General features: G+C 43.8%; 1 protein-coding gene across 2 annotated transcripts in view; it reads right to left on the minus strand.

The window, feature by feature from the left end:
* DPP6 (dipeptidyl peptidase like 6) overlaps nucleotides 1-23898 on the minus strand; it is a 572063-nt gene that overhangs the window by 402201 nt on the left and 145964 nt on the right. Inside the window, exon 1 of one of the 2 annotated variants that reach the window (XM_055805888.1) lies at nucleotides 20138-20523. The exons of the other annotated variant lie outside the window; for it this stretch is intronic. Coding sequence (XP_055661863.1) covers nucleotides 20138-20338 — 201 coding nt within the window. The 5' untranslated portion in view covers nucleotides 20339-20523. Of the gene's footprint in view, nucleotides 1-20137; nucleotides 20524-23898 lie in introns of those variants that run through there. 2 annotated transcript variants of the gene reach the window in all.

Consider the following 23898-nt stretch of genomic DNA (forward strand, 5'->3'; position numbering starts at 1 on the left):
ACTTCATTGGTAGTTAGGAAGCATGGAATGAGATGGATAGGATAGGGGCAGGGATACTGATGGCTTTATGCACTCAAAATTCAAGTGAAGGTCACAAGTATAATCTGAGATTTGCAGTGGCACAGCAGATAGCTCTCACTCACACTGATCAGTCCATCACTATATTGTCATAGTGCCACTCACAGATCAAGACTCCACTGGGCAAGGCACAAACAGGCTGTCTCCAAAGGATGGAATGCTCCTTGGGGCTCACATGCAAACAGGCAAGCTGCAGCAAGCAACATAACTATCACTTGCAGTAACTTTCTTTAGGCATACTCTTAGTCCATGGCAAATGTAAGGTCACTTGGATTAGTTTAGCCTTTACAGGGCACTCATTGCCCGAGAACTGCCACTTAACAGCTCATGCACCTAAACTCTGTGATTTCTTTCTTACCAGGCAGGTGCAAGCTCATTGCATACATTAGGCAGGCAAGCTGCCCTTGTCTGCATTGAATATGCCTGCACTTTCCCAGCAATGCAGCAAACGCCTTTTTGACACAGGAGCTCAGGGTGACTGGGGAATACTGACTGCTGTCTGGTGCTCTCACAGCTACCAGCTTTGCTGGTTTGGTATCCACACCCAAAACCATAGTTCTAATGCAGCAGAATGTTGCGACCTGAGGATGAGACAAAGCAACATAATTATGGTAAACAGTGAATACATCTACTTTATTTCTCCGGGTATTTCAGAACTACTCTTTTGGCATAGGACACAGCACCAAATACTGTTCTGTTTGATCTTAAATCCCTATTTTATTTTTCCTGAACACAAACTACTAAATATTAACAGGCCACAAACTAAAATTGAACTTTCTTTCCAGAATGACTTCTTAACAGTCTCAGGAATATCACCCTTACTGAGCTTTCTTCCAAACAAACCACATTTCAAACTTGTTTTCCTCTTGCAGCCAACTCTATGCAAATCTTGTTCCCAAAAGGCATCTACATCCTCAGACCACACACAGGAATAATTCCTTCTGCATTCATTCGTGCATTTCTTTCTTTTAATTTCTCCCCTCAAATGTAGTCCATTAAGCCACTCAAGACACAGGAAGATTTCTCTTTTCCAGGTACATGAAGCTTCTCCAGCCTCAGAGAATTTGGAAGCAGCTCTTTCATCATATGAAACAATAAAAATAATAATAATAATAAAAAACCCGATCTTGCAGTGCTGCATTTCTTTCGTAGCAGGAGGACTATTGTTTTCCATTAAGCAATGATGAACATTTCCTCCTATTAACTCCTCCAGGAACTGTTTGAAAACCCTAAGGATGCTCTGTTTTATTAAAAGTAAGTAAATTCTCTAGGTATGTTATATCAGCTCTGAAGTTCTCTCTAAACTTAACTCAAATGTGATACCCCACAGAGCAGGAAGATGAATCGGAGACAGATTTCAATTAGTCTTTCTCAGGAATAAAAACACTGAAGATACAAAACATAAATGTGTCTCAAAATGCTTCAGCAGAAATAAACTGTGTGCAGTAACACCTAGAATAATATGAAATTCCAGAATAGCATGCATGAGAACAAGAAGAATCATGAAAAACTAGTTGTACTTTATGTTTTCATGCATACTGCTTCTTTCAGCTTATTTGTTTTTGCTCTACCGCTGGACATTCTGGAATTTCACCCTTGCATATTTCAGGCTAAAGATTTCGGAACTGTGCCGTGAGAGGATACTGTCCTTTTCAACATAAGCTGATCCGCTTTGCATGGAATACTTAAATTATTATGTAGGGCAGAGAACAGTAACAGTTCTCTACCACGGGATCTAACACTTTCTTGGGAAATTGGATACTTGGGTTTAAAACTTTGCTACTGGGAACGTTTAATTATCTCTACAAGGTGGTATGGCTTCTATAAGGCAGATCCATAAAATCCTGTGTCTTGGTGATTAGGAAACATTCTGAAAGATTATTTCACCCATCTGGGCAGATTGCTATAACTCCCTTCTCCTTTTTTTAATTTAGTCTTAAATTTTTATTGCCAAAAACGTCCATAAAGTCAGGACAACCATGCTGGTTTCAAGAAAACTGAAATTACACAGTTTGGAAAAAGATTACAGCTCATTCATCCTCTCTGTGCTAGGAACTTTATGAATACCAACAGTAAGGTAAGTTCTACCAGAAATAATTTATTGTTAAAGTACAACACAAAAGACAGACAGATGCATACAAAAGAGGAACAGAGAGTGGAAATGTGCCAGAGACAGTTGATCTAATTTCCTAGTAAGTCAAGTAGAAATTACAAAAGTATGACCTTTGCTATTATTAGAAAAGAATTCAGCATTCCCAAAATCACTATGTATGTCCAGTGCCCTGACAGCTATGAAACCAGAGAGAAAAGATGGACCTATTTCCCCGCAACAGCTGATTCTTAGCAAGGATGAGAACAAAACTATTCTCAAGTTACTCTGTTAATGGTCTGTGGCCACAATCTCCTACTTCCAACCTACTCATGAATCACTGGGGACTCCACTCGCTGTCATACAATGTCATCTCTTGTTTTCCTGCTTGCTTTTTTAAGATGGGGCTGCTTCAGTGGTCTGAGGACACAAAAGAGACAGGATTTGGAGGAAGACATGTCATTAAGTCAACCAATGTAAGAGGAATAACTTCAAATCTGAAGGGCTTGAAAGTTTGTATACCCACAGGACCAGTTACCCTAATAAAAGATGTTACTTCACCCTACAAGTCTTGCTTTAAAACTAAGTATGGCACAATATTGAGCATCTACATAGAACTGATGTAGTCTAATGTAATCTTAACTCAGCCTTGTCTTCAAGCACACAGGTATTTCTGCTACAAAAGCCGTCAACCTCATGAGGGAATTAGTAAGGCCCACAGTGACACGCATGACTGAAAAGAAACAGCATGCAGTAAATGAAGCACTGATCTGGAAGGAAAGAGGAAGGACAGCTTCGTGACTAAGCAAGTGGACTGACACCCTGAAAACACAGGTGATTTCCCTGTATCTTGTACAACCAGATCCTGTAGTGCTGGGCAAAACATTTAAGCTGGATTCTGCTAAATGAGTACTACAGTGTTATTTCACAAATGTTCACCTCTGGGACTTCTGATACTATTTGTAGAAATGCTGAGGGTCAGCATTATCACTGAGGTCACTGACTTGTGTTTAGGACTCCAATAAAAATAGTCCCCACATCATGGTATTCTTGACACATTAACAATTGTTCCTCAATTTGCTATCTATGGAATGGGAATAAACCCCTCCTCGTGTTCAGCAGCCATCCTGTGAAAACAAATTCACTGGGGTTTGAGACGCATTCAAATACTGTGGCAGTAAATGCTAGAGAAGAGCCCACGAGAAAATTAAGCAGCATCTGAAGAGAGTGCAGATTAAGGCCTAGGGCTATACATTAAACAATGGGGAGGAAAATGAAACGTTGAAGAGCTTTTCATTAAACCACTGTGAGCATGGGAAGAGGGGTCCTGTGCAAAAAAACCCCACGATGACATGCAATCATTTAATTAAAGACTAACATAAGACACATGAGGAAACTAGAGTAATGAATACAAGAAAAAGTTGAATGAAGAGATTCGCCGGAAACTTTAAGTCCAGCGCTGTCCCTATCTTTTGAGTGCTTGATGTGCTGATGATTTCTCTGATGCATACTGTAATAACGTGCAAAGATATATAAAGGAGCCCTGAACAACCTCTATCAGCGACTGGAAGTTCACAGGCATGTGAGTAATTGGTAGTTAAATTAGTTCTGACTAATATGAATGAGCAGCAGCTGAAAGATGGCACTGCATCAGCACAACACAGTGCTTGCAGCACCCTCAGCTCTTCCACAGGAGTACCCCACCGGGCTGGGCACATACAGCCTTGGCGCGAGGGAAGCTTATCCCTTGGGCAGACATGGCCCTGGGGAGGCACTGATCTACATCAACTGTGTGTTTGGTGGCATGTGAAACTAAAACCCTGAGTCTTCAACATATATTAGCACTTTCAAGCAGTATAAGCTGTACCGCTTGATCTTTGCTTTCTTGAGAAGCAAAAAAAAAAAGGCAGGGGTTTTAGTGCTTCAGAGTTTGGACGTTTTGCTGGGCGAATCATTTCTATCACAATGCCTTTTAGCCCAGGGCTTAGAAAAACCATCAAGAATAGAAAGCAGGAGTAAGATTATAGGATATAATATAAATGTTTCATCTTAAGAGCAGTGTAGAAACAATATCAGATGGCTTTTATTGCATAACCAAAATCTTCTGAAAAATCGGCCCAATACTATACAGGGATTTAAAAGCTCCGGAAAAATTAAGTGGCATAGAAGAACAGAAGCCAGCCTTCTAACTCCCAGTCATGTGCTACAGCCATGGTGTTTGCTGACTTACTGCTCATGTGCAGCATGCTTTCCCTTTGCTGCTGGGATGAGATAACTGGAGATTACTTTGGTGATTCCCACCACATCAACATACCTGCTGTCCTATGCACCAAAATCACTTCTCCATACTTGTGAGAAACTGTCATCTCCATCCCTTGCCTCTTAACTGCACTGATATAGCATCACCACCTCTCCCTCAGCCTCCATTTCAGAAAGCACCACATCTGGTGCTCCACTCCTGCATTGTCCAAAAAGGAAGAGGCCCTTCTTCTCAGCCAATGCTGGAATAGTCGGAAAGAAATTTGCTGCCTTAGTCTTGCTACATTAAATATCTTCACACGTATGCTTCTCATCGCTTTATTTGAAGTGGCTGCATTAGTTTTAAACAAGTCTGTGCCGTAGGTCAAAATTTAAAAATTGCTCAGGGCCAGATCCAGTAAAGGACACAGCTGCTTTCAAGCTGTTCCTAATTGTCAACATTCTGAGCCCACTGTGAGCTTGAAAAATGAGCATTAGGGGTACTGAGGGGAAGAAGCTAACGGGAATTGCCCAGCAGCTGTGGTACCCCTTTTTTTTACAGTTACCATCTGCTAAGGAACAGAGCCCTACATCTCAGAGCTCTTCCCACCACCACGGTTGCTTTCCCTCAGTTTCCTTTCCAACTCACCTGTCTCTCCTGTGTTCAGAAAGGACAAGAGACAGGAGAACCCTTCTGAGTCTGCAGCAACAGCCAAGAACTCATCCTGGGAGACGGGGTTTTGAGCAAGGCTGAGAACCAAACCCCGACTTTTCACTAGATGAATGCCACAGCTGTTAGAGCATCATGTAGCAAGTGGGCAGTTTTGCCTCCTCCAGGCACAGTTCCTAAAATAATCGGTGTTTTATAAGGGACTCAGACCTTCCAATGTATGTTAAGCCCACTCTGAACCTACATAATACAATGAGCTATTGAAGGGCACCAGGTGTGTTCCTGGGTGAAATGAACTCCTGCTCTGCCTGTTTCTGATTCACAGAGAGACTGATGCTTACACTTATGTAAGACTTAGATGCTTACATAAACTGGGCAATTTTGTCACACAAACAGCACTGCTCTTGCGGCCTAGGGATAATTTATGTTTAAAAAGGGAAACATCCAGTAAGGTTGTTCAAACTCTGAGCTAGTTTTCTCAATCATTTGGATCTGTTGAGCTACTAAATTCTCTTTAGATATCCAGACCTGCAACTCATATAATTTGGAGATCATTGCATTCAGATTACACTATAGTGGTCCTATAACACAAAACAAACTGTCTGATATTCTTCCATAGCTTCTCAGCTATAGAATTTCCTTTGCAATCTGTCATTGTTATGAAGATAAGCAAAGATACTGTCTGTAAAGTGGGACTGTGCAGAAACATTAGAACAAAGCACTTTGGCGAAACAATGCTACAACAATAAGGGGAAAAGAACTGCTCTGAATTAGATTTACCCACACAGACCATCTGCAATTTAAATGCCTATAGATGCTGCTGCCCTTGTAGTGGCAGACATCTTAACATCTTGCCTCTTGAAATGGAAAATTGTTTGGCCTACAGGGGAGGTAGCTAGAAACCCTTAGAGAAATATCATATACCTGGTATACCTGACACAATTTGTTTAAAATGCAGCAATGCAGCAGCCCAGGGACTCTTGAATAAACCTGACCGAACAATCTTAAAAATATGTGCAAAGGATGGATTCAGCCCTGTATAATACATTTTGCTTTTTTTTTTTTTCCCCCAAAAAACCACTGAGTATAATAAACTTTAACCCTTCAGGATATTCTTTGAAAAGATGTTTAGCCTGCATAATTAAACCTGAAGTTCCTGTTACCTAGCTGGAGGCAGTGATGTCTTCACTGGCTGCATGCAAAATTTCAATACATTTAGTTGTAAAAGGGGACCTTATGTTTTCTCTGGTTCCAAGGGCAGGTATGCAATCCCATAAAAATAGAGTTACTGAGGTCTGTCTTAAAGCTAGATATGACTTTTATCTTTGCGTGCTCTTCCAATACTTCAGTGTTCAAGATCTTTCCAGCCTAACCCAATTTATGACCAGATTACAGCCATCTATTCATATTCCAACAATACCCTTCATCTTAAAAAACTTTATTGTCCCCCAGAGAAAGGCCTATTGACCTGAATAAATGAGAAGCAGTGATTATTGGAGCTGACCAAGAAAAATGCTGGGAATGCCTGGGTCCGACAATAAAACTTTCTGCTAATAGATATCCTGAGGATGCATAGATTCTCCATTTCCACCATTACCAAAGTCATAGAAAATTCTAATCTCCTGCTTTCATAAGAGATAAGACCCATGAAGTATAAAAAGCCTCTTTGGCTCTTAGCAAGCACATGAATTTACATTTAGAAACTGAAGATTACATCACTATGAAGTAAAGAACAGATTTTGGTATAGTACCTTGCTGGAGTGCTCTGAGCTCCAGGGGAAGAACAGAGAAGAAAGCCCTATGACAGATATTTATTCTAAGATTTCATCAGGAAGTTTCGCAATGTCAATAGACAAACTCCCAAATAACTCATTTGTCTAAAATCAGCCACTAGATTTCTTCATCCAATCTTAGAAATTGTGGGATTTCAAACCAATTTTAAGAGGCTCTGGTTTCCCATTCACTCCTTAATAAGCCTCTTCCTGGCGTTCATGGAAAAAAATGGAACAGAAAAATAATATAGAAATAATCACATTGTCTTGTCTGGAAAGTCACAGCCAGCCTGCATGAAAGGGGGAAAGGGAGAGAGGGAAGGCCGTCCGTAATGCCCAACATGCATTTTGCAGTGAGTCAATCAATCATTCTTCTCTTTGTAGAAATGCCTTGAACAGAACAGAACCGTCCTGAAATGGTCCATCACTTAAAACATTTGATGAAAGCGGATTTGGTTTTTGGTTTATGATACAGCACGCTGGAGAAGATGAGTTTTCTAGATGAGATACAGGCAGTACACATAAAACCAATCTTCTTTCTGCCTTCCAGTGCTGTCCAAGGCACTGGGTTAAAGAAAAACACAGGAGTGGGCTACTGCCCAAATCAGCCACACAGATATCACTTATCACTGCTAGAGATGTTGATCTTTGTACAATTAATCTACACAACACTGTGTCAAACAGGAAAAATCTGTCATACACATGTCCTATCCTTTAAGCTTAAAGCCTGACATCTTATTAGTCTTCTCCCCAATTAATACCTCGCTCAGCAATCTGCCATTCAAACAATGCTCACCAAGCCTTTCATAAAGACACCTGAACCTGATTAAGTTGCCTCACAGAAGCCTTGCTAATAATATACATTTGGAGTGCTTTTAATCATTTTATGAAGTTAGGAAATTCTCATCTATTGAACTCCAGCGGACCACAGAGAAATTTTATGGCTCGTCACCAATCGAGATCAGGTGAGAGGAATGCAGAACGGTGCTTTCAAATTAAATTACAGTTTTTCATGTTGGACTGACACAATCTGTCTTCAGCAAAAGAGGAGCCTTTTGTGGAACTTTTAGAGCAAATTCAATCCTCTGATTCACATTGCTGCTCCCTACACTTTATACTAAATTGCACAGTTAAAAAGCTGACTATGGCATTCTCACATATCTTTCCAGCCCGATAGCTCTGTGCTATCTGCCAAAAACCCACTTCCAGAATTGCTTCAGTTTAGCACAGACAGGAAGAAACACTGAAGGAACATGGCTGTAATTTGAGGAATTTCACATGCAGATTTACAGAATGGAATTAAACTGACTTTGACCTTGCTCTTAACCTTCTCTTTCCAGTCCCATGAGGCCCTTCTTTCTAGCGCATCCAAAGAGGAGAGAGCCACCACAGAGCTGTGCAGTTGCTATGAACATCCTTGTATCTGTGAAAGACAGTATTCCCTCATGACCCAACATGAGAGGAGACAGCTGATCTCCAATCTTCTTCCTCTCCTCTAACATGAAGCTTGCCGAAGGTCTGGAGAACAGCTTATGAAGGAGCACATAATTTTCTATTGACCAAATTGTAAAAACAAAACAAACAAACAAAAAAAATATGACAAAAGTAATCCTTTTGGCCAAGTTTACACATGCTGTGAATTTGTGTCCTGGGAATGTGCTAAGTGACTTCCCCTGAACATTCATAGGAAGAGAATTTCAACCCACCCTGAGCTTAAATGCCCCCAGACAGTGAATGTTACAGTGATGCTTTCTGAAAGCTTTCTTACCAGAAACCTGACCTGAGCCCATGCCACGAACTCCGTTCTTTCAAACCCACATTGACAGACATGGAGAAGTCTTTCAGAATGACTGAATGCAAGAAGAAAGGGCTATCAAAAACATGCTTTTCAGTTACAGATCTCCTAGCTGAGCAGCCACACGTCATGGGGAAGGGTCAGGAAAGTTGAAGACTCAGCCTGAAAAGACACAGAAGTGCAATCATGTCATGCAGCACAGGAATGGTGATAGCATGGGAAACTCAGCTCCCATCCATAAGGTGAAGACCGGAGGGTATAAGAAGATTGTCCTTGAGACCTCTCCACACACACCCATCAAACACATGCTTCTGTGCACCCCTGTAATACAAACAGTTAATCTAGGCTGAAGTTACACCAAAAAGGGTGTAAAATGAAACAGAAATGGACAATGTTTTGTAAGTGCTAAAATATACCTTGAATTTGTTATCCACAATGCAAACATTTAATAAGGATAATACTTTTTTTTTTCTGAGATTGCAGCTGTAGCACTACACAATTGGTCACTAATTATGCATTTATAGAATATCTTCCTAAAGAAATTACAGAAGAGAGGATGCAAACTACACACAAGCAGCTTTTCTATCAAGTATTTAAGAAAGATATGTAATACTTGCAGCATTCTAAAGAGAAAAAAACTGGTAAAACTTACCATAGAACCAAAATATGGGAGAAATGGTTTCCAACTTCTCCTCTCTGAGGACATCAGAATATTTCAACAGAGGTGGGATAAAGGTGTGAAAGACATTTTGGGAAAAAATATGAGACAAAAAAATCCTCTTTACCCAGGTTTGGGAGAACCTTCCTTTCGGCCCAGAGCTAGTTCCTGAATTACGCTAAGTAGGAGGAAAGGGTAAGCGCAGAATATTCTGTGTCAATCACAAGAAATATTTTGCCCTATAGCAAAAAACATTTCAGAAGCAAAATTTCTTCATTTCCAGTATTAGAGCTGGCATCCAGTTCTGTGCATCTCAGCTTCCCTCTTTCTTCTTTCCCTTCATTGTCCCCTGTCTGGTTTTCATCTTCTTGCTGTTTTCTCTTGCTTTTAGAGTCTGCTTCATTCTTTCCCCCAATGGCAAATTAAACTGAGGACACTGCTTGAAAATTCACATCCAGACTCTTAATCAGTGCATCCTGGCTGTATCCCCTTTTGGGCAAAGAAGTTCTCTTAGAAAGGTTTTAACACACTAAAGCAGCCAGAGTAGCCCAGACATCACAGACACAAGACAGTCTTTGAAAACAGGGAAAAAAAACTTAGAGAAAGCAACCACAAATGACTCCATTCTGCCCATCTTCCTTTCCACATTTGCTGCTTCTTTTTTTTTTCTTTTTTTTTTTTTTTTCTCAGTGGCCTTTCTCACCTTCCCAAGTACATGACTTTTAACCCAGACAACCCTCCCATCTATCAAGAGACTGAAATGCATGTTTATACTCCCTCAGGACTAACCTTGTCACTTTACCACATTAGCTCACATTTCCATCTCTGACAACTTGTGGCATGTTTTCCCTCAACCAACAACCACTTTCTTTTATATGACACACAGCACTTCAGCAGCCAAAACACAATAGTCTGATAACTGCTCATCCAGCATCATGTATCTTCTTATTATCAGCTACATTATCCTTATCTAATTGCATGCACTTTGGCTCAATCTGACATTTTCAAAACTACAGATGCTTATTAGCTTTTCTTAGCTAAAAGAAAAATGTGCATTATAGTGATTATCAGCTCCTGGCACTGCCTGTGAAACATTGTAATGAAAGAGACCTTTAGCCCACTGTAAACAAGCACAAACAAGCCTGTTTTGGTTATTAGCAATGCTCCCATAAATGTTGCCACTGTCAGAATTAACGACAACACTGCTAATTAATAATCTCATGTTTCTATGGGTTCTTTTTAGCCCAAAGCTTTAGGCCGAACGCAGAAATGATTTAATTCTGCACCACCACAGTGAAGCCACAGATGAAGTCACAGCCTTGATTCCTTTATGGTAGCCAACAGATGCAGTTCCTGCCCCACAGGGATAAATAACTAGCTGCAAGTCATGCAGCAGGTTTCCTACCCGTCTTTCCAGTGCTGTACCACAGATCTGTGTCACCTCAAACAGAAGGTATAGAAATGTGCCCAGAAATCTGTGACAGTTACCCACTCCCTGAAGAAGCCTGTTCCAAGCACACTGAACCCAAACACAGAGAGTGTAAATAAGGCAAGTACAATAGATCAGGTTACTGTGGTCCTAAACCTTGGCTACATCAGTCTTTACTAATTACTCGTTTGCAATGAATCACTGTATGTTTTGACACATGTTGTTTGCACTGCAGTTCACAATACAATGAAGCTGCTTCAACAGCACCCACTTTATTAGAGAACCATTGTGAAGCAATATAATGCATTTAGTGTTTTCTCCAGGTGCCTTAACTTGTATCTGGGATTACAAAGACCCAAATTAAAAAAAAAAAAAAAAAAAGAAAAAGAAGTTAATATAGAACAGACAGAAGAACTGTATCAATAACATGCTTACATTCAGTATGCCCAGCAGGAAGACTAGTAAAAGTGGAAATCTTCAGTTCACTATAAACCATTTATGTCTCTATGGCAACATCATTGTTGATTTCTACAGCTTCCCTATTACCAGTGTAATAGATATTTGGCCTTTTAAGTATTACCTTTCTTTTCTGGCACCTAAAGGAAATAAAAAAAAAACCACAAAAACAAACAAAGACAAACCATATTTAATATAGATTATCCACAAACATGAGGAGGGATTTAGCAATAAATGACAAGCAAATAAAGATAGGATTCTACAGTCACATGAAACATAATCCTATGAGCAATCTCTGCAAATCTCAGAGCTGTGTATGCAATAAACTTATCTTGGGACAATCAGTCTCTTATGCAAGAGGTCAAGTGCTATTTAAAGCAGATCCCAACACCCTCTTTCCTCTCTGCTTGAGGCTTCCTGGTTCCGCTGCAACATGAGATAACCTGACCTGCCTGTCCTGAAAGAAGAGCAAGGGAGACAGGCAGCAGCTGAAACTTGCATTTTGCAATGCCAGAGGGCATGTCACTGTGAAGCTGCTGGAGAGGAGCCATCTGAGGTCTTTGCTGGGAGATCCATCTTTAGGCGCCAGGGCAGAGAGAGATAAGGTTGCCAGCAGCCACCTGTTAGACAGGGAGGACGGACTGACTCATGGCTTCCTGGCAGTGCAAACCAAACTGAGTTTTTCGCCTATGAGGTAGGTCTGGAGAGACGGAGAGAGGAAAGGCCGAGCTGTGCTTGCAGCCTCTATTGCTTTTAAGGTACTGGGAGGTCTAGGGAGTAAATGGGAAGAGCCATCCACCCCAGAGCCACCTCTCATACCACCCTACCTGCCAGCAGCAACAGCTGCCACCAGATTGCTTTTCTCTGACCCTGACACAAGCATAAATGTCTGTTTTGCTACTGCCAGCAGTTCATACTTTTTCTTTTGCCAAAGGCTGCCCTTACAAATACAAGTATTTTTTTGTCCACCTTACCTAGAGGCACTGCAGGACTTTTGGGTTCATCTTCACAGACACAAACTCTACATGACTGGGCTCTGCAAACCACTGCTTGTACCCTTGAGAAGGGACAAAGAGCAGTAACAAGCCCCTGCTGCTGCCCAGATGCTGGGCATTATTCTCCCTCTGCATCTGTCAGAAAGGGAGGAAAGCAGCAGGCCCAGGGATCCTGTGTAAAACTCCTGCTGGCTCTGCTCACCAGGTGGCTTCAGATCTACAACTTGAAGACTGCTGTAACATCTGTATTTGCTCAGTCTCCAATAGGTTTCATTTCTCCTCTGACCAAAATACCACAGCTACTTTCTTTTACAGAGTGTTGGAGCTCATTTTAATGGAAAATAAGGAACACATACATACTGTTGTCATAAACACTTTAGAATTAATCACTATGGTATGACTAGAGCTGAGGTTACCAGGCATTTCCCACTGCTGCTTTTCCATTTCATGTAGCTCTGTATGTCCAAGATAGCAAGCCTCGGGAGAAATTTGCATTTGCTTTTGAGGTCTGCCTAGAATGAAATCTACTTGAAATGCTAGAGCAGATGCTATTGACAAACACAGGGAAAAAAACCCCAACCAACCAACCAACCAACACACACACTGAAATATTATGTAATGGAAGTATTAAGATGCTCCTGTCCTTCCTTTTGGATACTTTAAATTTCTCTTCTCTCAAAGCAAACTCTAAACACTCGAACAGCTAAAGGAAAACATCAGACATTTGAAACATCACATGAAAACTGTCAAGAACAAGTGCTAGATACAGCAATGACTTAAATGTGTCGGACTGCACCATTAGTTTTACACCTGTAAGAATATCCTTGGTGATAACTGGAATAATTTTTAGTCTTAAAGCCCCTGGTGGCCCAGGACCAGAAACTGCAATAGTTCACAGAGCTGAGCCACAGCAAACCATCACTGCCATAGAGCTGAGATGCACTATGAGACAGTGTGTCAACTCAGCCTCTGGTTTTCCACCTGCAAAGTGAAGATAATAACATTAAATGCCATTTCAGAAGGCACAGAGACAGCAGCTCATGGAAGAATCTATGTAACAGCAGAGCTCTACCAACAAGCACCTTGTTTAGAGGAAAATAATCTACACTACACCAGTGCTAAGCAATTACAAAATATGCTCAATGGAAGTCTGGTAAGATTTCATCAGCAGAGACTCACTATCAGCCTTACATGACCTACACATTACCTCACATACTCCATTAGCTTTGCTTAAACTTACTTCTCACAATGTGGATGAGCATCAGACCCTGCTCTTCTTCTCTCCCTGGCTCCACATTACAAGTGTCCTGAGGCTTAAAAACTGTGTCAGTCCTTGCTGTAATCTTTATGACTTTCAAGTGTTACTTTAACAAAGCAAAGTATGAAAGATCTCTAAATTAACGTGCTTAAAAGCTGAGAAGTAACTAAAACTCCCATTGATTGTGGGAAATGAAGGTTCCCAAACACTCTACAGGTGGAAAAGTTGTGAAGTACTCGTGTTTCCACTACACAAAACCCACAGCCCATTCACCCCTCAAAACACCTTACTGCATTGTACCACTACACTCTTCCTCTGTTCCTTTCTACACTGCTATGTGCTGCAAAACATACATGTGCCCAATGCCCATGTCTTGCTCTCATTTTTAGTTACATATCGGCAGTAAAGACCATGGCACGTAGATCTCTTCATGCAGGGTAATGCACAGACTCTACCAAACACCTGCAATTTAATGAATACAGATAACGTTTACCAAAGGTGCATGAGTGACTAAGAACCTGATCCAAAATGAGTATTTATGCACCTAATTAAGAAATAGATTATAATACATATTTTGGGGTTTGATCACAAATATCTTTTCAAAAAGCCTGAATTTACAAACCTGAATTATCTGTGTGTATGTTTGAAAATCTGTATCACAGATCACTGTATCACAATGCACCTGTTTTTTTGAAAAAGACTGGAGGGTTTTGTTTTCCTTTGGGAGAAAAGAGAAAAACATTCCCTCAGAAAAAAAAAGATTTGTTTCTCCTCTCCTTCTCCCATGCTTGAATACGGGACCATTTAAAACTGTTGTTGAACCATTTTTTTTATGAGCTTTGAAAACAAAATATTTCTCCCTGATGGTGAAGAAGAGAGTTACAAAACTGCCATTAGGTCAATCAAATCTATAGAAAGCAATAAGGAATTGAACCTAACCCTCACACGTAGGTATGAGTACATAAATAAATGGTTTGTTGGTACTTTACTATAAAAGCAATGAAATGCCAAGTGCTCTACAGGAACAGTGTAATCAAGACACACTGCCACCCCTTGGTCACAGGATGAAAATACTCGTACATCATGGCAATGTGCCGGGTGGGAAGCATCCAGCATACCAGGCAAAAATCCCAGTAAAATCAACTTGCAGTTAATGAATTTTAATGGGAGATTTTGCTGAACCATCACAAGAATAAATATGTTAGCCCAAATTAATGTAAAGGTTTTTATTTCAAGGGACAAAATCTGACTCCCAAAGATAATTTGCAAAGCTGTGATGGACGCCCTAAGAACTGTCTTCTTTCTGGCCTTTTCTGAAACAAAAATATACAGAGGAATAGAGAGCAGCACACACTCATAGGTATTCTTCCCAGCCCCTAAGACTCTGAAAGCCCCTTGGAAACCAACACAAGCTCCTTTGCCCCTGGGTTCAGTGTATTCTTTCTGCACTTGAGCTACTAGCTCTAGCTCAGGAGAAATAACTTGAGCTGAGTAGTCTACATGAGCTACCGCAACTTATTGTTCAGTTCACTACTATTAGGAAGATGATTCAGCCTCTTCACACGGTTATTCCTGAATACTTAAAAATACATTCTCTCTGGCAGATTTTTTTTAGTGTATGCATCATCATGGCTAGTAAAGACTGCAGAATCAGAGGCTGATTTTAAACTGGAAGTAAATATCATAAGGTGGCTTACTTCTAAATATAGCTATAAAGCAAAGCATAAAAAACATATCACCCCCAGAGCAAAGTGTTCATTATTCAGTAATCACAAAATATATGATGGACCTCCATGCAAATAAACCCCATTATTTTTATAACGTTTGTAACTATTTATTTTGAAGGAAGCAAGTTGTACTTTTTATTAATTGCAAAATGTGAGCTTACAGAATGTCAGTAGGGCCTAACTAATTCCACTGAAAGAACTACCCCCAGCTAACTACAGCTTCATGGCTGTAGGACAACTGGGTTCAGCATGCAAGAACTCACCAAGAAGAGGCAGAAGAGGAGATTCTTAGAGACTCAAACAGCAGTTTCTGTCAATAAGCACAGCAGTTTGGATCTGTAGATAGACTTCTGATTACTTATCTTACAGTATCATTATGATTCCTGTCAGAACTACAAACCCTTCTATACAATCACACCACACATCTCTTTGGGAAAAGACCACATCATTTCTGAAATGCCTGTTGTCTGCAGCTCAGGCCCCAACCTTTCTGAAACACTCTCCTTGACATACATTTCTAGGAGGCAATACCTCTTCTCATTAGACAAATAATGAACTGAAAATTAACACTTTCAATTACATGCAAGAGCAAGTCTGACATCCTAAATTACAATTTTTTTTACACTAATGGCTTTGGTTCTCGCTTCCTCAGACTCAATCTATTAACAAATAATATTTGATTTACTTAATCCTTAATTTATTCAAGCAGGAAACACAGTTTTACTGAGGCATTTAAAAATTATCACTATATATATATGAATGAAAAACCTCTCAAAATATAAATAATTCTGAATAATCAATTGCAAAACTAGTAAAGTATAATATATGGCCATATGTAGTTTTAAGTAAATGCAGGAGAGAAAGTAATATTCAGAATTCAGTTATGGAAAGAATATCCACAGTAACGAAAGCTCTTGTACTTTGGGTCTGGCCATTTTTATATGGTTAAGTCTCCTATTAAAGCCAATAGAAGCTTTGGCTAAGTACTAAATCTGTAGAATGCAGTGTACATCTGTGTATATAGAAAAGTCTTACGATGTTTCAGTGGAGGGTTCAATATTTTTAACACATAACTTACCATACAAAATCTAACTTAAAAGGGACTTCTGTGATGATCACTGTATAGTCAGTGTCTTATAAAGCAAATCCATATTCTGTGTTACAGAAAAGTGCTGAATTTCTTGTGCACCTGATTAATGCATTGTTATCATCCCAGTAATTAAAAGGAGCGGGGTTATACACAATCAGCATAATACATCTTACTCAGCACCTCCTGGCAGTTGCCTGCAAAAATTAAACTCATTAATCACTGTGATGCCAAAGAAGAAAAAGCTTGGAAAAGATGAAGAAGCTCTATTTTACCGGAAAAAATTCTCAAGTCAACATCTAGGAGAAAACCCCTTCTGCAGTACAATACGGAAAGCGCTAACCTCATTAATCTAAAAAGAAGAATCAAATTACCAAAATTCTTTGTAATCTGCTATACCACCACACTAGATTTTATTAAGAGTCTTCACAGATAATTCCCTCATATCTAATTGAATGTAGCAAAAATATTATCCCATAACAAAGCAAAAATGCCATCAAACCCTTGTTTACAGCTATTGCAATAATTAACTTCAGCATCAATACTGCCACAGAGACAACTGGGAAGTGGTTTCTGAGGTCATTTATACAGGACCTAGTTTCCTCATTACTCCTCCCATAAATAACATGACTGTCTCCACAAACTAATAATTAACATGAAAAATTTGCAATATGTAACCCAAGTTTTGCTCACAAGTTAGGTCTACTCTATGTATTTCTCATATTCCTACCACAATTTGAAATACAGTAAAAACTTGTTAAAATACTTCAACACTGTTGTTACTTCTGCTTTGCTACACTTAACATGTTACAAAACCAATGTTCCCAAGTCTGCCTCAATGGTGGCTGCAAAGTGAAGTGAGTAGTTGTCATATTAAATTATGACTGTCTTTGTTTAAAATGTTGTTTATTACCAAGTTACTGCTTCCTATTTAGCTTCATATAGGTTTCATCTTGTATTTTTCCACCAATAGTACTTCCAGTGGACAAAATGCTTACTAACAATACTGTGACCTTCAAAGGCAAGATCCTGTCTTTCCCTCTGTTTTGTACTGCATTGAGGTCTGTACTGGTGCTTAGAAATACAGTACTGAATGCAGCATGTGTATTTCAATAGGGAAAGTCATCACCAGTGCCCTATGAAAAAAACTCAGTTCTCTCCCGGTTATTAATCACATGACAAAGTTAGAACAATCTCATTCTCAGGTTTGTTTTGGTGTGGGCAAGCAACAAAACTTTGTTTCTAGATGTTTAAGCTCTAGCTTTTCCTAGTAGATTAACGAAGAAAAATGAAAGACAACATGAAAGCCCTGCTAAAGTGTTTGTGTAAAAAAGAAAATAAAAGTCTAATCACCTTCGAAAATGGTTTTCAATACCGTCTCATTAAGCTTTGCCCCATGATAAGCTACAGCACATGCTCCTGGCACCCTGCACAAACAGCCTGCTCTCTGCTCTCCTTGCACTGCGCCCATAGCCCTTGCCTGCTGCCTGCCTCGCTTTTCTCTGTTCCTCGGGGATTTCATGCTCAGGTCTGCATTCCCTCGTCCTGGGGCGGGAGACAAAGCCATCTCTCCACGGCCAAGGGCGAGAGAAGCTGCCACCAGGTCGGCGCCGGTCCCGAGCGGGTTCAGCACGGCGGGCAGCTCCGCCGGTCCCGAGCGGGTTCAGCACCGTGGGCAGCTCCGCCGGTCCCGAGCGGGTTCAGCACCGTGGGCAGCTCCGCCGGCCTCGCTCCGGCCCGCTCAGCACGGCGGGCAGCCCCGCCTGCCCTCCGCCTCCACGCTCCCCGTGGACAGGACCCTTCCTCCCGCAGCACACGCTTTAACGGCCATTTCTACTGGCTTCGTCACGTCTTCATCCTTCCGACCTGACCGACCCTCTACCGGCGACCCCCAGCGCCGCCTCTGTTGGACGGGGGCACCTGGGAACTGCCCGCGCCGCCCCACTGCGCTTTCTCAGGCACGTTGCCTCCTTGAAACATAATTCACCCAAAGTGCCCACGTGCGTTCAGAAGTCACCCCAAAGCCCTGTTTCTGGCCACGCTTTTCACACTTCATTGCAGGCACCCGTCCCTCTACAGATGGCACTGCCCAACAGTGCTGTCCAGCCACACACAAACCCTAAGGGGAGAAAAAAACCCACAAATAAACGAACAACAACAACAAAAAAAAAAAAACCAAAAAACCCAACCACCCAAACACAAGCACACATCCCCACACCCAAACCTCTCCTTTTAGCAGTTTAATGTTATTAATATTGTTTTGGAGCCTGTCAGCATAAATCACTCGCACATGCTAAATTGCGTCCTTTGCTTCCGGGCTCAGCGGTTGTGGTGATCAGAGAAGCGGCTCTAGAAATGTGTCGTCCCCCAGTCCAGGAAAGCGAAATGACAACAGCCAAGCCCCGAGGCGGCTGGGGCCGAGCCCGCGGCGGCGGCACTGCGCTGGCTGGCAGCGACACCTACAGCCCGGCAAGGCGCCGGGAAGGGGCCCGTGTCCCCCGGCACGCCGGGGAAGGGGAGCGGGTGGCGATCGGGCATAGGGACAGGTCCCCTCCCGCAGTTGGCCAGGGCCAAGGAGCAACAGTGCCGAGATCGGTGAGGGGGTCACGGGCAAGGGTTAATTCAGGGTCCTGTCACCGCTGGCCCCCGGGGCTGAGTGTGGCAGTCACCTCGGGGAGGTTTAGGTCGGTTTGCCTCAGTGCTGCAAAACCTCTCTTTTCTACGGGCTGCGGAAGTCTTTACGAAAGGACGGGGAAAGGCACAGGGAATTCGACGACAATCCGCGGAAGTTTCCCTGCGAGGACAACTCTCTCCTCCGAGCGAGGCAGACCGGCTGGAAGCCTTTCCTGGGAAGGCTCCCAGAGCCAGAGCCGACCCCTGCCGCAAAGCTACCGCGTCCCACCCGGGCAAGAAGTATTTTTAACAGACGCAAACGTTATTCCCAACAGCAGCCATTTGCTTCCTCTTGTGCGTGCTTCTACAGAGGCAAAACACATTCAAACCCCTCTGCAAACCCAACGCTACCCGGCGATAGGGAGCCACCTGGTTTGATTTACCGCCGGCCCTTAGTCTCCCAGCTTTCCAAATCTTTCCGAACCCACTCTTCCCACCCACCCCCACCCCGCGAGAACTAGGCGCGATCGACCCGAGCCAGTTTAACTCCATCAGGCGCGGCAGCGAGCCGGCGGCCGGGGTGTCACTCGTTACTAAGACAATACGCAGATGCGCCCTTTGAAGTCGCTGCTCTCGCAGGCACTGCGGGAGCGCAAGGTGCGCGGCCAAAGTTTGCGCTTCCCCGCGGGGCTCACCCCGGGGCGGCGGGCAGGGAAGGGAAGGAGACGCAGAAACGGCTGCTCAGGGGTTAAAAAGTTTCCCTGCTGCCAGCTTGGGGGGGAGGCTGACAAGAAAGCCAGGAGGGAGGAACAAGGTGAAGACTTCTGCCCCAGGGTGTGTTAACGGGTGAAACATGGAATAACAATAAAAAAAAAAAAAAAGGGGGGGGGGGGGGCGGAGAGCGGGGAGCCCTGCCGCCTCGCTGGGAGGGAGACGCCCGGAGCTTCCACTTGCCGTTTCCAAACGTGCTGCCCCCGCGCCCCAGCCCTGCTCCGCGGCAGCGGGGAGCCGCGCCAGCCGCCAGGTAACGGGGAGCGGTGCGGGGGCAGCGCGGGGGCGAGCGAGCCCCGGCTCGGCTCGGCTCCGTCCCGTACTATCCCCGGCACTTCGGGCGAAGAAGAGGAGCGCAAAGAGCCGCTGGGAAGAGCGGACAAACCACGAGAAATCTCCGCCAGCCTGGAGGGGCACTGAGGCATCCGGCAGGACGGGGGCGCGGAGAGGGGGCACACCCGAAACCCGACCCAGCCCAACGCGAACGCCACCGGCGCTTACATCCTCCTCCTCGCAGTCACTTCGCGGCTGGTACTGGAAGCGGGGCCGGCTGCTTTCCTGTTGCAATGGACGCGGGGTCTTGCCGGCAGCGCCGTCCTCCTCGGTGCTCTGGGCGCCCAGGAGGTGACTCGCTTCGGGGGGAACGGGGAAAGAGCGGGAGGTGTTGATCTTCCCGCTGAACCGCTGGTACAGTGAAGCCATGAAGTCAATCCGCGGGAAACGAGGGGGAGGGAGGGAAAGAGAGACGCTTCTCCCTCTCCCTTTTTTTCTCCCCCTCCTTTCTTCTTTTTTGGCTACAGCATGCTACACGCGGACGAGGATCAGTCCCACATCAGGGGAAGGGAGAGCGAGGGATCCTGCTCCCCGGTCCTCTGCACCGGCACCCGGAGAGAAGCGGGGGGGGGGGGGGGGGGGGGGGGGGGGGATCGAGAGAGCAGAGACGGAGGAGTAATAGAGGGGGAGAGGAGAGAAGATAGATAAATAAATAATAAAACGCAATCGAGCCGTAACACCACAGGCCCCGGGAATGCTGCACCATCCAGTGTTGGGAAGGAAAAAAAAAAAAAAAAAAGAAAGAAAAAAAAAGAACCAAAACACTCCACGAAGACGTACCCCCGATAATGGCGTCTGAGTGGATCAGCATTAAATGTGCTTTGGGGGTGTGCGTGTGTTTGCAAAAGCAGGAGAGAAAAAAAAAAAAAATGGAAGGGGGGCTGGCTCAATGGCTGGCTGTCAGCGGCTCCCCAGGCAGAGGTGGCGGAGCAGTCGCCTCCGAGGTCGCATACCAACAGTGTGCACAAGCGAGAGGCAGAGTGACAGAGTGTGTGAGACGGAGTGGAAGAGGCTGGGAAGCCTCATTCAAAGCACGTTGCTCTTCTGGGGAGGGAGGGCTCTTCTACAATCATCTCCTTTTCGGCACCTTGTTTTTCTTCTTCCTATTTTTTTTTTTTTTCCCGGGGAAACAACTTGGAAAAAAACCCACCAAAACCAAAATAAGAGCAACAGACACCTGATCGCCAGCCGTGAGAGAGAAAAAGAGGTGGGGAGAGGAAAGGCGAGGCGGGGAGGAGAGAGGCGGGACCGGCAGCTGGAGGGGCGCGGGGAGGCCGGTGTGTCCGGAGCGGCTCGGCCCCGGGGAAGGGGCGAGGGGCGGCCGGGGAAGCCCCTCCGCTGCGCTGCCCTGCCCCATCCGGCCGCGGCACAGCGGGCAAGTGCCCCGTCCCCGTCCCCTCCACCCTGTCCTCCTCCTTACCCCACTTTCCCATGGCTGGGGAGAGTGGGAGGAGGGGGTGGGGGGTGGGGGAATATTGCGGGTTTGGGGAGGTTGTTGTTGTCGCTTTTTAAAAGAATCCGGTAAATTGTGTCTCTTACTATTTTTGTATTAATTCATTTTTGCTGCATTAAAACGTGCTTCAGCGCCCCTCAGTGGAAATCCACCCAAAGTGGCTCCCGGCAGCACCGGCCGGGGATAAACAACCCCGGTCCCAGCGCCGGGGGCGGCCGGGCCGGGTTGGGCCGGGGTCGGGACCGGGATCGGACCGGCCCGAAGCGGGAGCGCGCCCGGGAGCACGCCCGGCGACCCCCGCCGCCGCGGCCCTTGCGCCGCCTTTGAGTGGCCCTTGCGCGGGGACCCGGAAAACCGCGGCCGCGAATTAACGCTCCCCGGGGAGAAATCGGGCATGTGCTCGGGTAGGCACCGGGGGAGCTGGCAGCGGGTGTCCGGCGCTTCCAGCACGGCGGCATCGGGACGGAGGGGAACAATTCCTGTTGCCCCATCATCAAGCTCCGGGGTTTCCATAGCAACAGATGCTCAGGTTTAAAGGAAAGTGGCAGAGTTGCTGTCACCTCCTCTCCTTCCCAAAATCATCCTCCTCTTTGATCTCTAAATTTGCCAGAGATATTGGGATTACTGGGTGTCCTCCTGTGGGAAACACACAAAGCACAAGTCAGTTTGCCCATTACGGCTGGGAGACTTGCTGCTGAATCACAAACTTGATTATACTTTAGCAAGCGGACTTGATGGGCTGTGATGTTTCTAAACATGGTTCTTAAAGTTTTAGCTGTTAAGAAAATACCACCTTTGACATATGTAACTTCAGTCTTAAAGAAAACCCCACCTCAGCAAATCATGTATATGATAGTCTAAAGTGCAACTATGCCCCCCCTTTACAAATTCAACAACTGCCTGATCAAAATATCTTTACATTTGAGTAGTTTCATCCACTGCTTTTTTTTTGTATCTTCAAAGTCAGGGATGAAAAGTCTTAACATTTAGATGAAAAAGGAACCTTATCTCATCAAGAGAGAAAACAAACAGAAACGCTCTGCCTCCTTCCTGATGGAACTTGAAAGAAGGAATCATTTTGATCTTCACTACTGAGATCCTGACATTTAATTAAAAGACAACATGAGCACACAATGCAAAGGTCTAGCTTCTAAGTCCTAGCGACATACGTCATAACAGACGTAAACTTCCAAAAGCTACTTGGACACCCCGTAACCTATGTTTTGGACACAAACTGACTACATGCTACCAAAAATCTGGACAGTTAGCTCAATTGAATTCCATCTTGAACTGCATAAAGAGTGACTTTATGACTATTTGGAATTGGTGACAACTAGCACCAAAAAAAAAAAAAGAACAAGAGAATCAAATTAAAAGAAATAATACATTTTTAATTTCTAAGGAAAACTAGGACACAAAGGAATAATCAAAGAAAGCCACAAAAAGGCAAGATGAAACCACGAGGCAGAAAAAAACACCAAAGATGAAATGTCTGAATTAAAAATTCTCAAAGTACAGAAAAAAGAAAACATTCTGCCTCACAGCTCAGTTCAAAACTGAAAGAGCCACTTCCATTCCAAATACATTCAGTTTATGGTTTTAATTCTTAAGAATCAAGCTTTCACATAATTGAGTTTGTCTAGTCATGCACACAGATATCGTGCATGTATGTGTGTACACAATTCATGGAAAAAATATATTAAGGGAACATAAAATTGCAATACTTTAGAAGTCAAATACTTTAAAAGCTCAGTGAAAAACAGCCAGCCAAATGGTCCTCACCCACCAAAAAATCCTGATCATGCAGCTCTGGGCTGTGATTCATTTGCCCTGAAATAAATAATTACAGCTATTTAAAGGACTTCCCGATTCCAGCTCTCTACGCCATGACAGACCAGGGACAGCAGAAGCAAAGTCACGTCATGCTCCGGGTATCATGGTGGGTGAAGGAAGATGGTTTGCACCAGTTGGGAACAGCAAGACACATTATTTCTGTAGCCCTGCTACAGCAAGAGTGACCTTGTGTAGAAGGGCTGAGCAGGCAGCTAGAGGCAGAAATATCTTGAATAACCCCCTGCAATAAGATTCACCAGAATCAGTCTGTTGATGCAGTTATTGAAAGCAGAAGGGTTTTTCTGAGTCATAGGGGAGCCAGATGATTTCATTAGGGACTCTGGAGAGCACTTCAGTCTGCCTGCACACAAGTTATCTCAGGATGTAGCTTGTCCCCTACAAGCATGTATTATGGTAGTCCTCTCCGCCTCTCACGGAGGGACACAACCCAGTGCTCCTGAGTCACAGCTCAGTGCTGGAAGTCCTGTACTATTCACTTGCAATTCCATGGTTCATTTGCTGTTCACCTGTGCATGACTTGGAGCCCAGAGTCCCCTACAATGTCCCAGTTATACAACCAGACACTGTCATACAGTGCACACACCAACAAGGCATGGAAAACAGGATAGAGCCAAAAAAAGAA

This window comes from Falco peregrinus, chromosome 5, assembly GCF_023634155.1.
Source record: "Falco peregrinus isolate bFalPer1 chromosome 5, bFalPer1.pri, whole genome shotgun sequence".
NCBI lineage: Eukaryota > Metazoa > Chordata > Aves > Falconiformes > Falconidae > Falco > Falco peregrinus.